The 14,186-nt window shown below is 53.2% G+C and overlaps 1 protein-coding gene across 3 annotated transcripts in view; it reads left to right on the top strand.

Moving 5' to 3' along the window:
- Positions 1-14,186, top strand: part of LMNA (lamin A/C) — a 46,757-nt gene that overhangs the window by 18,695 nt on the left and 13,876 nt on the right. For 2 of the 3 annotated variants that reach the window (XM_037501155.2, XM_054691866.1), the window contains one exon: positions 8,328-8,707. In XM_037501155.2, coding sequence (XP_037357052.1) covers positions 8,352-8,707 — 356 coding nt within the window. In that variant the 5' untranslated portion in view covers positions 8,328-8,351. Of the gene's footprint in view, positions 1-8,327; positions 8,708-13,771; positions 13,820-14,186 lie in introns of those variants that run through there. The other variant, XM_054691867.1, reaches the window with a different exon arrangement.

The following is a 14,186-nucleotide window of genomic DNA, read 5'->3' as shown; positions in this document are numbered from 1 at the left end:
TTGTCTGATTTCTTTCTCCACCCTGATCCACTAAGATACCTGAAGCCGCACCCTTGAGCTCCCTTGTCTCTCATATCCCTATCACACCCCCTGTGATGGAACCAGCCTGCCCATGGCTCTGGTTACTTTGTTGGTATTCATTGGGCCCCATGGGGGAGAAATATACCCCTGCCCCTAAACCACAGTTCAGCTCCCTACGCTCCAGGGGGAGAGAGGTGAGAGGATATGGGATGTTTTGATGGACAACTTGTCCTCTCATGTCCTCAAACCAGGAAGCTTTGCTTCAGGAAGCCAGCACCATTTTCACCTCCTTGGGGGGTAGGATTGAGGGGACCATGGCCAAGAGGAAACAGATGCCCCCTCAGCCCCTCCCTGGGCAGCCTGAGAGCACAGGAGCCTCAGCCTGCATCCTGTCCCTCCCTGTAGGCCTGCTGCCCCACCTCTCCTCAGTGGCTTCCCCTCTACCTGTCCCTGTAGTAAAGAGCCTTTAAGGGGTCAAGGACCAAAATGAAGTGGGTTCTCAGGATGCCCTGTAAGCTGTGGACTTACTAGGCAAAGGATGCTGCTCTGGGGTGGGGCAGTGGGCTGAGGACAGGGCTCTGAGGACTTGGACCAAGCCTGGTTTAAAATTAAGGGATTAGTCCTCATGATTCCCGAAGACTCCCCCAGCTCTAAAGTTCTAGCTTCTAGACAATGAACGATGAAGCACTGGCCCAAGGCAGACCTTTCCCATCCCACAGGGCCCCCTCCAGGAGCTCCTGGAGGCCATAGAAACATTGCCATCCACCTGCCCCACCTGGCAGTCCCAGTCGCTTCTCCTGAAGAGCCCTTTGCTCCACTCCTCCCATCAAGAAATCTGCACATGAATCACCACCCTCTTTGCCAGAATTCATTTGCTCTATTGACTGCCCCTAGCCTGAGTGCCAGGGGATAGCTTCAAAGGGAACTGGGGGCTCTAGGGAACTTGGGGGCTGCAGGGGCAGGGGCCAATTTATCATAAAGCTAATGAGGTGCAGCTTCAGGGCTCCTCAGTTGCACAGGCCCCTGCAAGTCCCTTGAGAGGGTATTTCCTGCCCATGGTCATCTGTCTGTGTAAAATTTGTAGATGTTTTCACATTTTTTTAGAGGGCGTCCTCACAAAAATTGGAGGGTGTCCTCACAGAAATTGGATAAACTTCATGTAGGGTGACGCATTATCCTGATTTGCTAGGGGCTGTTCTGGTCTTAGCAGTGGAAGTCCCTTGTCCTAAGAAACTCAGGGCTCTTGGTCACTCTTGGTTCAGGCCCCACAGAGGTTTGGTGGGTATCTGGATGGGTGTGAGGGAGAGCGGATATCCTTTTCTGCCTGACTTCTTGGAAGTGTGTAGGACCCTTTTCTCCAGCTCTCGTTCAGGAGTTGTGGCGCTTCTGTTTGTTACCTTGGCAACAGGAAGAGGAAACCCCATTGAGGAGGTTGGGGAGGCCCCGGCAACCACACACACAGACACACACAGACTCGCTTGCAGCCGCCCACACGCAGGCGCCTGCGTCAGCTTGGCCCGGCTGGCAGCTGCCCGCCTCCCGGCCGGGGGCCTGGCAACCCTGCCTGGGGCCGCCCAGTCGGTTGGCTGCCAGCCCCGTGGACCCCAGGGAGCCCTGGGACCATTAGTCCCCACGTCCCTGCCCCTGCCCACCCGGGCGGGGCGGGGCGGGGCGAGGCGGGAGCTGCGGGCTGGCAAGCTTGGAGGGGCTGCGCTGAGTTTCTGCTGACCGGCACAGGCCTGGTGTGTCTCCTGGTCGCGTGGTGTAGGGCGGTGTGTGTTGTGACAGCTGCCCTCGCCTGAGACACAGACTGAGACACAGCGTCAGGGCAGCCATCTAGGCCCGGCTGGCTGGGGAGGTGGTTTGGAATCCTGGGGAGGAGCTCCCTGGCCCACTTTGGATTTTGCTATTGGTTTGGGCGCCTTGGGGTCTGGGAGGAAAAGAGGCAGGAGGCAGTTAACCTGGAAGCAGACCCCTGAGGTTTGTGGCCTGCTTTGTCACTTGTCACTCACTTGTGTGGCCTTGAGCTAATCAGTTAACCTGCCTAAGCCTCTATCTCCTCATCTGTGTAATGGGAATAATGCTGCTTGCTGTGTGCAACCCAAAGAGATTTGAGGAGGTTAAGCTAGTAATTTTGATTGTGAAAGGGTTGTCACTAAGGAGACCTGTCCAGGTGTGAGGTGAGAGCGATTGGTTCTCTATCCAGTATCCAGCTGCCCCTTCCTGCCCGGCTGAGCAGTGAGAGGGGATAGCCAGGCTCTGGCTTCACACACCTTTGAGGTGGATGAGCCCCTCAAAAAATCTGTCCAGGGCCTCCCTGGTGGCGCAAGGTGTTAAGACACAACCTATGAAGCTAGCCACAGCCACTGCAGCACGAGTTTGATCCCTGGCCAGGGAGCTACACACATGGCGCAGCAGACCTCTCCTGACTTGCCCACTGCTCCCCTCAGCAGTGTACTTCTGTCAATCTGCCTGTTCTGTTCCCCACTCTGTCTCTGGTGAATCCTCTCACCCCACACACCTCTGGCCTGTACCGCAGTTCTTATATGCATAAGAAAATAAATCTTCAAAAAAAAAAATCTGTCCAGAGTGATGACTTATCTACTGAGTTAGCATGAGATGGGGTCAGAGTACTACCTTGGGGGTTCTGGGCAGGCCCGACTGGCCTTGGGCAAATCTTTCCTTCCCTGGCCTCAGAAGAGAGAGAGTGGGATTTATTCCCCAGAGCTCTGGGAGTCTCAGAGGAGGAGCCCCGCAAATCAACAGGTAGAGACTTTTGCCTCTGTTGTTTAGTTATATTGGGCTTTTGGGTGAGACTTCATTGGAGTGAGGGTTTCTCTGGCTTCATAAATGACTGTCAAGGAGCTGTCACTCACTTCTCTCAGGGCTTTAGCTAATTTCTCTGAGCCTGCATCCTTCCTTCTTGCTGAGTCTGGGTGTGCTGTACTAGGCCCATTACTCAACCTCTCATGTTTTGGGTTCTTGACATTTAAAATGCAGATAATAATACATACCTCATCTGACTTAGGTGAAGATTAATGGGATGACCTCCCCCCAGGCCTAGCCAGGTGCCTGGTACATAGCAGCCACTTAAAGAATAGGCCAGTCCTTCCAGTCAAGGTTATAACAATCACCTGTGCAGGAGTGACTCAGCACTTGAACAACTGCTTAATGCCAGACCCTGTGATCATAGAATGACTAAGACAGGGACCCTCCCGAAGAACTCACTATAAAGGGATTCCCAAACCTGGCCTTGACTCTCTAAATCACTTGCCCATTTCCTAGGCTCTCCAAAGTCACCCCTTTCCACTCCTGTGGGGAATCCATTTGAATCCTCTTTGTTCCTACTCCCATCTGTCTAGAATTATAGCCTGCTAGATCTTAGCATTAAGAGCCAGGCCAACCTGTATGAAAATTCCAGTTTTGTTATGAGCCATATGGCCTTAGAGAAGGGATTCTCAAATGGGGAAGATTTGAGCCCATAAGAATATCTGTCAAAAATGTCTGAAGACATTTTGGATTGTCATAACGGGGGGAGGTGGAGATGCTACTGACATTTACTAGGTAGAGGTCAGGAATGCTGTGAAACACCCCATAGTACACAGAACCTCCCCCTATAACAAAGAATTATCTAGCCTAAAATGTCAGTAGTGCCAAGTTGAGAAACCTGGCCCTGAATTAATAATTTAACTTCCCTGGGCTTCAGTTTCCTCATATGCAAAACAGGGCAAATAATAATATCTACTGTGTAGAATTATTGTAAGTTTCAACAAGGTAATGTAAAAACCAAGTACCTAATCATCATCGTGGGTACTGCATGATATTCCCTGCAAGGATGACTATGAGTCTACATCTGGAATCCCTCCTGGTTTCTGCCTCTGAGCCCACTCTGTTTACTTTGCCTCTGGCCAAGGCCAGGGCCTCTGACTCTTTCCTTGTTGGTCTCCAAGTCTTCCTTCTCTCCTTCATGATCCCCGCCTTATCAAGTGGCCAGAATGCTCTCCCTCAGACCCCCTACTAGCTCCAGGTCCCTACCTCCACCTCCCACTTCTCAGTGCTGCCCTCCTCCCACACTTTCCCACCTCAGCTCTAGTGGCTCCCTGCACCCCTCAGCAGGCCAAGCTGTACCTGCTCTCCTGGTCAGCATTTCCCATAAGTCCCTCCCATGCTTTCTGACAGAGTGACATAAGATAGTATCACTATCCTGTATTTGGACCAGGCTGCCTACCTGGGCCTGTAATTGTCTAGTTTGGGGAAAGTCAGCCTCAGCTGCAAAACAGGGACATAATCTCCAACCCACGAGCTGGCTTTGTAGACCACGTTGAGAATATATGTGAAAACACAACTGTAAAGAGTATAAAAGTATAAGTGAGTCACTGTTGAGCTTTGTCCCACTTTATATTTTTATTACTTTTTAAGATTTATTTATTTATGTATACAAAATTTATTTATTTATGCACCCCAGTATATATTTATGCTGGGGTGTTGGCCAGAGGTGCTGGGGGGTGAGGATTCACCAGGGACAAAATGGGGAGCAGAACAGGCAGATTGACTAAAATACACTGCTGGGGTAGCAGTGGGTGAAACAGGAGAGGTCTGCTGTGCCATGTGGGTCAGCTCCCTGGCTGGGGATCAAACTCTTGCTGCGGTGGTTGCAGATAGTTTGATAGTACTGAGACTACCCCTTGTACCACCAGGGAGGCCCTTGCTTTATATTTCCATAGTATTTAACCACCTTTTAACAAACTATGATTTTTGTCCTTTATTTATTGACTATTACCCTCCAACAGAATGTCAGCTTCATGAGAGTAGGGATTTTGTTTTAGTTACTGCTGTATCCTTGGTATCTAGAACAGTGCCTGGCACATAGTAGGTGTTCTAGAAATATTTGTTGAACAAGTGAATTCAGTATCTATGTAAAAGGCATTTCTGCGAAGCCTCTAAATCTCCCTCCTCCAAAAAAAACCTCCTTTCAAATGTTTGTTCCTTATTGCAACTCTGCAGTTTATTGCAGCATCTTCATTTTACAGTTAAGGAAACTGAGGCTGAAAAAGACATTTATTCATTTAAGAAACACCAAGCACATCTGTGTGCCGGGCACTGGGGTAGGTGCTAGGGACACAGATGACCAAGACTTGATACCTCCTGTCCCTCACAACATGTTTGGGAGGAAGGATTAGGAGAAAGACTAGGATGGTCCTGGAATACAGAGGACCCCCTCTAAAGTTCATTGGTCTTCAAGACAAGTGTCCCTTCCACTACCCAAACCACCCCATGAACTCAGCCACTGTATTTTTTTTAAGATTTATTTATTTATGAATACAAGAACTGGGGTACAGACCAGAGATGTAGGGGGTGAGAGGATTCACTAGACACAGAGTGGGAAACAGAACAGGCAGATGCACTGAAATACACTGCTGAGGGGAGCAGTGGGTGAGACAGGAGAGGTCTGATGAGCCATGTGGGTCACCTCCCTGGCTGGGGATTGAACTTGTGCTGCAGTGGCTGCAGACAGCCTCAGAGTGCTGCCGCTTAACCCCTTGCTCCACCAGGGAGGCCCTCAACCGCTGTATATTGATATGAGTTGTCTATGCTCTAGCTCCTGGGCTTTTGGAATTCATTATCCAGTTCGGTCCTTTGCTGCTCTTTAACCACTTGTGCTGGTTTTGCCTTTCCCTGTTTTCCTGCCAGTGGACATTGCTCTTGAGAGCAAGCATAGTAGTCAGTCTTCACTCTGCCCATGTGACAGGTGAGGAAACAGAGGCCCAGAGAATTCAGTAGCAAATCTGTCATCATAGCACTTGATCTTAGCCAAAAGGCCGAGAAGCAATAAATCCATCATCATAGCAAGTGAGAGAGACAGGGATAGGGACCTGGGTTCCTCCCAGCCCTGCCACCCCTCCCCCCCAACTCCAGTAGGATTCCTCTGGACCTGCCTCCCTGCCCTCTTCTGCTTCTTCTGAAACTGATCTACATGCCCTTGCAGGGGAGAACATTTGGAGTCTATAGTTAGGATTGAACATTCAGGATAAGGGCCCACTTTGAAGATTAGACTGCGTTTGTGGCCATTTTGGTGGTGTGGTGATGGTGGGAGTGGTGTATGTGGGGGGCTCTCTGAAAAGAACCTAGAGGGAAATTTGGAATGAAATCCCCCTCCTTTCTCTTGCTTCTTTCCACCAAAAATGGGGAGGTCCAGGATAGGAAGGGTTAAGTGTGGTTTTGTTTCCCTAGCCAGGAAGGGAAGCCAGGCCAGGCGGGGACTGGGTGGGGTAGAGGGGGGACTCTGTGCCAGGGGGGAGCTGAGACAGTGGGAACAACATGAGCCCGTCCCTCACGTTTCACCCACCCCTCCTCTGCTCTGGTTTGGGGAACAGAAGAGGGAGAAGCAATACAATTTTTTTTTTTCCTGGGACTCTGAGGGTGGGCAGACTCCAGGGAAAGAGGGCTGCAGGGAGGGGACACCATGTTCTGGATGCTCACCACACTGCCCAGTCACCCTCAGCGATGTGAGAACCTCAGCATCCTCTCCAGTCCCTCCCTGAACACTCAAGAGTCCCTGCCTTAATCGCACCCCAGCCCCTTGCCTTCTGAGGCCAACTCAGGGTCCAGAATGGAGGACCTGTCCAGCTCTGCTTCCCTCATGTGTTCTGGAAACCCTGTCATCCTGGAGCTGTGGGAGTTGGCAACATAATTTAATTTCCCAGGTTCCTCATAAGCTATGGACAGCCCAGGGATCAGACATGAGAGCACACAGATTCTGGAGCATCAGTGCTGCCATTCTCAGATGAGATGGGTGTGAGTCAAGGCCAGGATTAGCATCCTGGAGTGGAATTCTGATCAGAGGGTGAAGCTGAGGATGAAGGCACCTGATCCTGACTGGGAAAGCCTGGGGACCTGTTTTGTGACAGGACCTGGCCCCTCCTTCCTCAGAAGCCAATTGCCAAGCCAGCTTGGTGTGAGTGGAATGGATCTGGCCTGAGTGGAATGTACAGATAAGTGTTGTGCTGGCCTTTGCAGCTAGCCAGGTTGGGGGGGTCTTTGCTCTCCCTGCCCCCCCTCACCTTTCTGGCTGAAACCAGGATGGAGACCCAACATTGGCTGTCTAGCCTCCTGCCCTTCTCCCCCTTATAGGCCCCTTTGGGAACCACAAAAATGTGGGACTGGTGTCCTGGCAACATGATGAATGCACATATAGCTCTGGTGTCTGTTTTAGATTATCCATTAAAATAAGTACAGTCCTAGAAAAAAATAAGTACAGTCCTGGAGTTGGCAGGGTGGGGTAAAGGAGAGAAAGGTACTGATGAGAGAGGAGCTAAGCAACTTCTTTTTCCAATTGCTTGGGTCCAAAGGAAGGGAGTACAGGAGAGAGAGCAGGGCCTGGGTCCCATTCCTGACCTTCTTTAGGGGCCTGTGGCTTGTTGCTTGGGTCTAACACCCAAATGCTTGATTTTGAAGAGAGATAAATTGGAGCAAAGATAGGAAAAGAGAGAACTCAAACTCCCGATCCCTGCCCCCAAGTTGAGGGTGCAAAGTAACTCAGGATTCAGAACTTTGCTTGGGCCTGCCCTCCCAGCCCCCCAGGGAACCCAGGCATTCTTCCTCACCCCACCCTGGCATAATGAGATTCAGCTTTCATTGGGCTGCCCACATGTTGGGGGGGGGTAAGAATGACTCACTATTACTATGGGGAGGAAAGGGGGAGCCAGCGTTGGAAGAAGTGTGAGTCACCCTGATGGGCATCAGCCTCAGTCCTCCCCCTACACTCCTGGATCTGCCTGCCTAGCTCCCTCCCTTGCTTTATACCCCCTTTCTCTCTCACCGGTGCCCTTTGCCCATCCACCCTCACCCCCTGGGCTCTGCCTTTACCCCAGAAGATCTGTGGCAGTGGGGCAAACTTGCAGCTGGGAGCGCTGAGCTGGTAGGAACCCCAGCTGCCGCGAAGGCCAGAGCGGACCGGGGTGCACAGGAGAGGGTGGGGCCTGACTCGGGTGAAGCCTGAGGTTCTCTCCCCTCCTCACGCCTCCCTCCCCGACCTCTGGGGGCGCGTGGTCCCTTTAAGAGCAATGGCCCCGCCTCCCACCGCCTAGACCTATTAGAGCCCTTGCCCCGGCGCCGGTGACTCAGTGTTCGCGGGAGCGCCGCAGCCACTCTTGGGCCAGCCCAGATCCCGAGGTCAGCCAGCGCCCGGCCCGGGTCCCCACGCCCGCCAGGAGTGAGCCGCGAGCCAGCCGGCCGGCGCGCTCCGACCCCGCGCAGTCTCTCCCTCGGCCCGAGTTCCGCGCCCACCCCGGGACCCCTGCCCCCAGGGCAGCGCTGCCACCCTGCCGGCCATGGAGACCCCGTCCCAGCGGCGCGCCACCCGTAGCGGGGCGCAGTCCAGCTCCACCCCGCTGTCGCCCACCCGCATCACCCGGCTGCAGGAGAAGGAGGACCTGCAGGAGCTCAATGACCGGCTGGCGGTCTACATCGACCGTGTGCGCTCGCTGGAGACCGAGAACGCAGGTCTGCGCCTTCGCATCACCGAGTCAGAGGAGGTGGTCAGCCGTGAGGTGTCCGGGATCAAGGCCGCCTACGAGGCCGAGCTCGGGGATGCCCGCAAGACCCTCGACTCGGTGGCCAAGGAGCGCGCCCGCCTGCAGCTGGAGCTGAGCAAAGTGCGCGAGGAGTTTAAGGAGCTCAAAGCGCGGTGAGTGCGCCCAGGTGGCTGCGTGCAGGGCGGGCAGCGGAGGGGCCGGGGGCGGGGAGCCGGTCGCCCCTGCCGGGCTCCATCCTGGCGCCTAACTTTGCCAGAGCGTCCCCTCCCGCCCCGGAACTGCCCCCAGCGGGTGACTGGCAGTGCCAAGGGGAATTGTCAGGATCGGACAGAGAAGGGAGGGGGTCTCTAGGAGAGGGCGGGGTATGTAAGGAACGGTGGGGGCGATGAGGCCAGGTCGGGGCTGGTGGCAAGCCCACATTCTGTCAAGGTGGGGTTCGCCAACCTCTGGAGCCTAGGGGAGGGGCTTGAGCAGAGCAGAACTGGCTCTGCCAGGTCGCGGAAATCTGGGCACCCGGGACACTTTGGAGTGGGTGAAAGGATCCTGTTAGAACTTTCTTGGCAGTCTTGGCACTGTGCCAACTTTGCCCAACCGGGTTCTGAACAGAACTCAGACCTCCCAAGCCGGGCGATGTTCCTTACTGCTGGGGAGAGGTTACCGGATCCAGGTGACTCTGTTTTCGGAGGTAGCCCCTTAGGCAAGACCCTTTCTAGGGTCTTTCTAGTAGCTGGGAAACTCTCCCTTCCTCTTTGCCTGTCTGGGACCTTCCCTAGACTGTGACAGACCCACCAAACAGCTCCTGGAGAGTGGCTCCCCCGCAGCTCCCACAGCCCTTGGCCTGCTTGGCCCTGGAATGCAAAGGAGGGAGGGAGGGAGAGGACAGAGGCTTTGGGTTCAGGAAGTTGTGTTATGTCCAGGTCTGGCGCCTACCTCCTCTTGGCCCTCTGCCTGGTGTCTTGGAGGGCTGGGGGCTCTGACCATCCCTGTCTCCCTCCTTGGGGTGAACCACTTTCATTTTCCCAGCCATGCCAAGCAGTCTTCTCTCAGGCCCGCCCTCTCCACCACCGTCGTTTTTTGATCTTTGCCTTATTCAACTGCTGGAATACGGTGACATTTTTGAAATCCAGCCGTTGGAAGCTTCAGGCCACTCCTCTATCACCCATTCCTGCCCCACCCAACCCCACCCTACTTGACTCCACCCTCTTTTCTAAAAAGCTCTTTGGAATGGAGTCTGAACATTTAGGCCCCCAATACTTTGGTTTCTTTCCCTCTTTCCCCCTTTTCTCAATGAAGACACGGTCAAAGAGCACATACAGTGCTAGGATTCTGTGGGTTTATGGCTCCCCTCTCTTGCCTTCTCTCTTCTCTAAATCCACGCTCTTCGCAGGACTTCTGTGTATTCTGTGTTCTTTCTTACCCCTTCTCTAGGCCTCAGCCCCCCAAATAGTAAGTGTGATAGATCTATCGCCTTGTGAAGAGTAAATGGAAATTGTGTGGCGAGACAAGCAGACTTTTATTTCTGTTGAAAGGGATGTCCTTTTCCACTAGTGACATGAACACTCAGCGGGACAGACAGTAGGCAAGTAAGGGTAGCTCCATGAAGAATTCGTGTTCTAAGCCAGTCCATTCAACTGCCAGAGCCCCCTCTGCAGGTCCCTGTGAAGGACATTTTTAGCAGATTATTTTCTAGGGAAGACATTGATAGGGGAACAGGACAAGTGGTGTCTATGGTCTCTTGCTAACCCTGCCACCCCAGACTCTCTCCTGAGGCTCCTGGTGCAGCTGTCCAGGCCTGGGACGCCAGGCAGGCGTGCGCACATGGGGCATGGCGGGGGTGCTGTGTGAGCTTGTTATATTTAGCCACCTGCCTCTCTTCTCCCCCACTGATCCTAAACCGGGAGGTTGGGCTTCCGGAAAAGGGGGGTGGGGTTGCACACCTGAATCCTAGCTGATAGAGACAGGGGGCTTGGACTGGGGTGTCAGTTCCCTCTGTGTCCCCCGTGGGAGTAGCCCAGAGTTGTTGTTCCCTTTTGTTTCTGCTGTGTTTTGGATGATGTGGAAAAGAGAATGAAGAACTTCGGAGAGGAAGAAAGGCATTGTTCTAAATCCTCCCACTAAAGCCTAGAGAGAAGTTGTCTGGTTTAATGTTTAATTGGAGCTCAGAGTTCAGGGCCAGGCTTGGGTTGGGATGTAGAGTAGTCTATAAGGGCCCGTGGCATGCCCTGGCCCAGCCTGGATACCTTGACCATACCCAGGGGTTTGGGGCTCCCTGTTGTTGGGCTGAGTTATGGGCTCCAAGCAGAATGCCACCCTTACCCCAAACACACAAACACCCTTTCTCTCTCTTCTAGAGCCTGAGGATCTGGACACTGAACTGTGGGGCGAGTGAGAGGGTAGAAAGCACCAGGGAAGGCCTGCTTGGGGTCCCGGCTTAGGGCTGGGTGTCACCCCAGTCAGGACAGCTGGGTGGATGACTCAGATGCTGCGCCCCTTCTTCCCATTCTGGTGGCTTTACAAGAGACAGCAGGACAGGGTGGAGCTGGCAGATGTCTTAAAAGGAGGGATGGGAGGTCCGAATTTCTGCATCTTCTGGACTGCCTCGACCACCCCCCCAAAAAAAATCCTGGGATCCTTACCTGCCTCCTTCCTTAGCACCTCTGGAACCAGGGCTCCAGGTGGGCAGTATGCATGTGTGCCTGTAGAGTTGAGTCCAGAGTTATGGGCTTGGGCTGCAAGATGGGGCAGGGTCTGCCTTTCCTTGCGGAACTGATAGAGGAAACCTGAGTCAGAAGTGGGGAGATCCCAGACCCACAAAGCAGAAGCGCCTCTTCCCCCGAGAAGAGGCCTGGGTGCCGATTACTTCCTGGATTGCCCTCCTTTCTTGGCCTGTGTGGGGATGAGCAGGGAGGTTGCAGCCCCAGGTTCATCTAAGCAAGTATAAGAGCAGCAAAGTCCACAGAGCTGCATTGGTTTGTCCCATGTTACACAGCGAGGGAGTGACAGGCCAGGACTTGAACCCTGGCCTTCTGACTCCCAGTTACTCAACCTACCATTAACCTTACTTCTTTAGCTTAGGGGATAGATTGGAGGGTCTGAAGGGCAGGGTGGGGTGACTGAGGTTAAATGTGCATCTTGGAGGTTGTGACTAGGACCAGGGGTGCTCTGCTTTCCTGCCACAGTCTGTTCACCCTAGATCAGCCTCTGCTCTACCCGTACCTGGAAGGACCGGGACCCGACACCACAGACCATGAGACAGCTCCAAGGGGCTGGGTTTCCTGTCTTGAGCTTGTCTTAAGACATGTTATGAAGACTGTCTACCTGGATCCGAAGGCAGCTGTGCCCTTTGGACACAGAATGGGAGCCTTTGAGGATCACTGGGCCCCAGTCCTAGCCTGAGGGAGCCTCTTGGCGTTATCTCTCCCACCCAACCCTCATCCTAAAGTCCACATTCTGATTAGAGGGAAAGAAAGTACACTTAAACCTTGGGACTAAGTTAGCAGCACTTAAGTAGCCCAAGAGACAATAATTTCTACCAGGCTTCCGACTGTCTCCCACCACCTGTGTCTCTGGTTGACATGTCTCCTGGTCTCTAGGAGTCTGAGATTTTCCCTTGCATGGGATGTGCCCATTGCCCCCACTCCCAGTCCCACCCCTAGTGGTTCAGTAGCATCAGAAGCGAGGGACAGCTGGGGGACAACTGGTAGGAGATGCCTTCTCCTACCAACTGTGCCCTCTGCTCCCCTCACACCCCTCCTCCTCAGCCCCTTATCACCTCTCGCAGCTGCAGCATCCAAGACCAGGTCTGGCTCCGAGGCCCAGAAGCCAGAGCAGTTCATTCCATTTCCACCTCCTTGACCACCCATGAAGTGACACGGGCTGAACTCTAACATCCTTGGAGTGAGATGAGTTTCTTTGGGACGGTCACAGGGTGTCTTATCCCTTAACAAGAGGCAAGTCGTTCAGCAATGTAATGACAGTAGTGGAAGCAGTCTTGTCCCTTGGTGTCCTTATTTCCAGGCTTGGCCCTGCTGCTAAATTGATTGCTGTGTGACCTTGGAAAAATGACCTCCCTTCTCTGGATTTCCCCAGCTATTAAAGAAAGGGTTGGAGCAGAAGATCTCCAGAGGTCCCTCAAGTTCCAAAGTAGTACATGACCCACAAAATAGAAAACAGTCCCCTAAAAGACCCAGCTATAAATATTACAATCAGGGCCTCTCTGGTGGTGCAAGGGGTTAAGTTGCAGCACTATGAAGCTATCCCAGCCTCTGCAGCATGAGTTCAATCCCCGGCCAGCCAGAGAGCTAACCCACATGGTGCAGCAGACCTCTCCTGTCTCTCACCTGCTGCTCCCCTCAGCAGTGTATTTCAGTCAGTCTGCCTCTTCTGTTCCCCACTCTGTCTCTGGTGAATCCTCTCATATCTCGCACCTATGGCCTGTACCCCAGCTCTTGCATGCATAAATAAATATATCTTTTTTTTTTTTAATAGTTTATTTATTTATTTATTTATTTTTTGGTGGGACCCTCGCTGGCGGCTCGGGGAACGAACCGGCGCTGCAAAGGCTGTGGGCAGCCTCGCAGCCCAGTGCTCAACCGCTGCGCCACTAGGGGAGGCCCATAAATAAATATATCTTTAAAAAAATTACAATCAAATATAATTAATAGCCAATGTTGCTCACAATAGAAATATTTCCCATCAGAATGAAAAGTACCAACACCCTCCTCTAATTCTCAGAGATAGTTTGTTAGAAGTGGTTTATTGTGACTTTATACTCTTGGCTTATACTTTGCTTTTCTTGGTAGTAGGAATGGGTACCTCATTTTCATTGCCTCTCTCAAGGCAGTGGGAGGAACTGTGTCATGTAGGAGAGGAACAGTGCCACTGACTGTTGGGGCTAGAAGAGAGGCCTGAAGAACTGTTGCCTGAGGGTGGCCAAGATTGGGCAGCGTGTGCCTGGAACCAGTGGGAGGTGACCTTGACTGCAGCCTTCTGCTTTCCTGTCCCCCATTCTGGCTCCCCCAACCTGAGACTGGGCTGTGAGGCGGTCTTGGCCCTTAACCATCCCTTAAGGAAGGGGACAGAGTTTGGGAAGGAGGTTGGGAGGGGTGTTCTTTTGTCCTATTGTGGGAGCAAAAGCCTGAATCCCGCCTGTGGAAGCCAGAAGTAATTCTGGCTGGGATCCCGGGCCAGCAGAGGCGCTGAGTCACGGCAGAGGGCAGAGTGGACGGGAGACCCTGTCCATTCAGAGCAGAAAAGGCTGAGGGGTGAGTGGCTTTTTCTTGGGAATTCCAAGTGTGTTCTTGCTGATAGTAGCAAGGGGGGAGGGTCTGAATGAGATGGGGCACAGATGCAAGAAGGAGAAGATGTCTGAGTCTCTTTCAGGCTGACTTGGGAGTTAGAGACCCTTCATTTCAAGGGGTCCAGGTTCTGTGGATTGAGAAGGCTGCTTGGGATCGTCAAGCGGGCTGCTTGAGATGGTCAAGCCGGCTCTCCTTCCTCCTGAAGCGCCGACGCTGCCACCCTCTGCTGGCTGTGAGAGAGGGTTGCATCTCCTAGGCCTGAGCTGGAATGCGGTGGGACCAGAAGTCCTGGGTCCTCCCCCACTTCCTTTCCGGATCTTGGAGAGCAATC

This window comes from Talpa occidentalis, unplaced genomic scaffold (genome assembly GCF_014898055.3).
Source record: "Talpa occidentalis isolate TD23 unplaced genomic scaffold, MPIMG_talOcc4v2.1 talOcc4.9, whole genome shotgun sequence".
NCBI lineage: Eukaryota > Metazoa > Chordata > Mammalia > Eulipotyphla > Talpidae > Talpa > Talpa occidentalis.
Note: the sequence above shows the minus strand (reverse complement) of the source record. Positions and strands in the feature narration are given on the sequence as shown.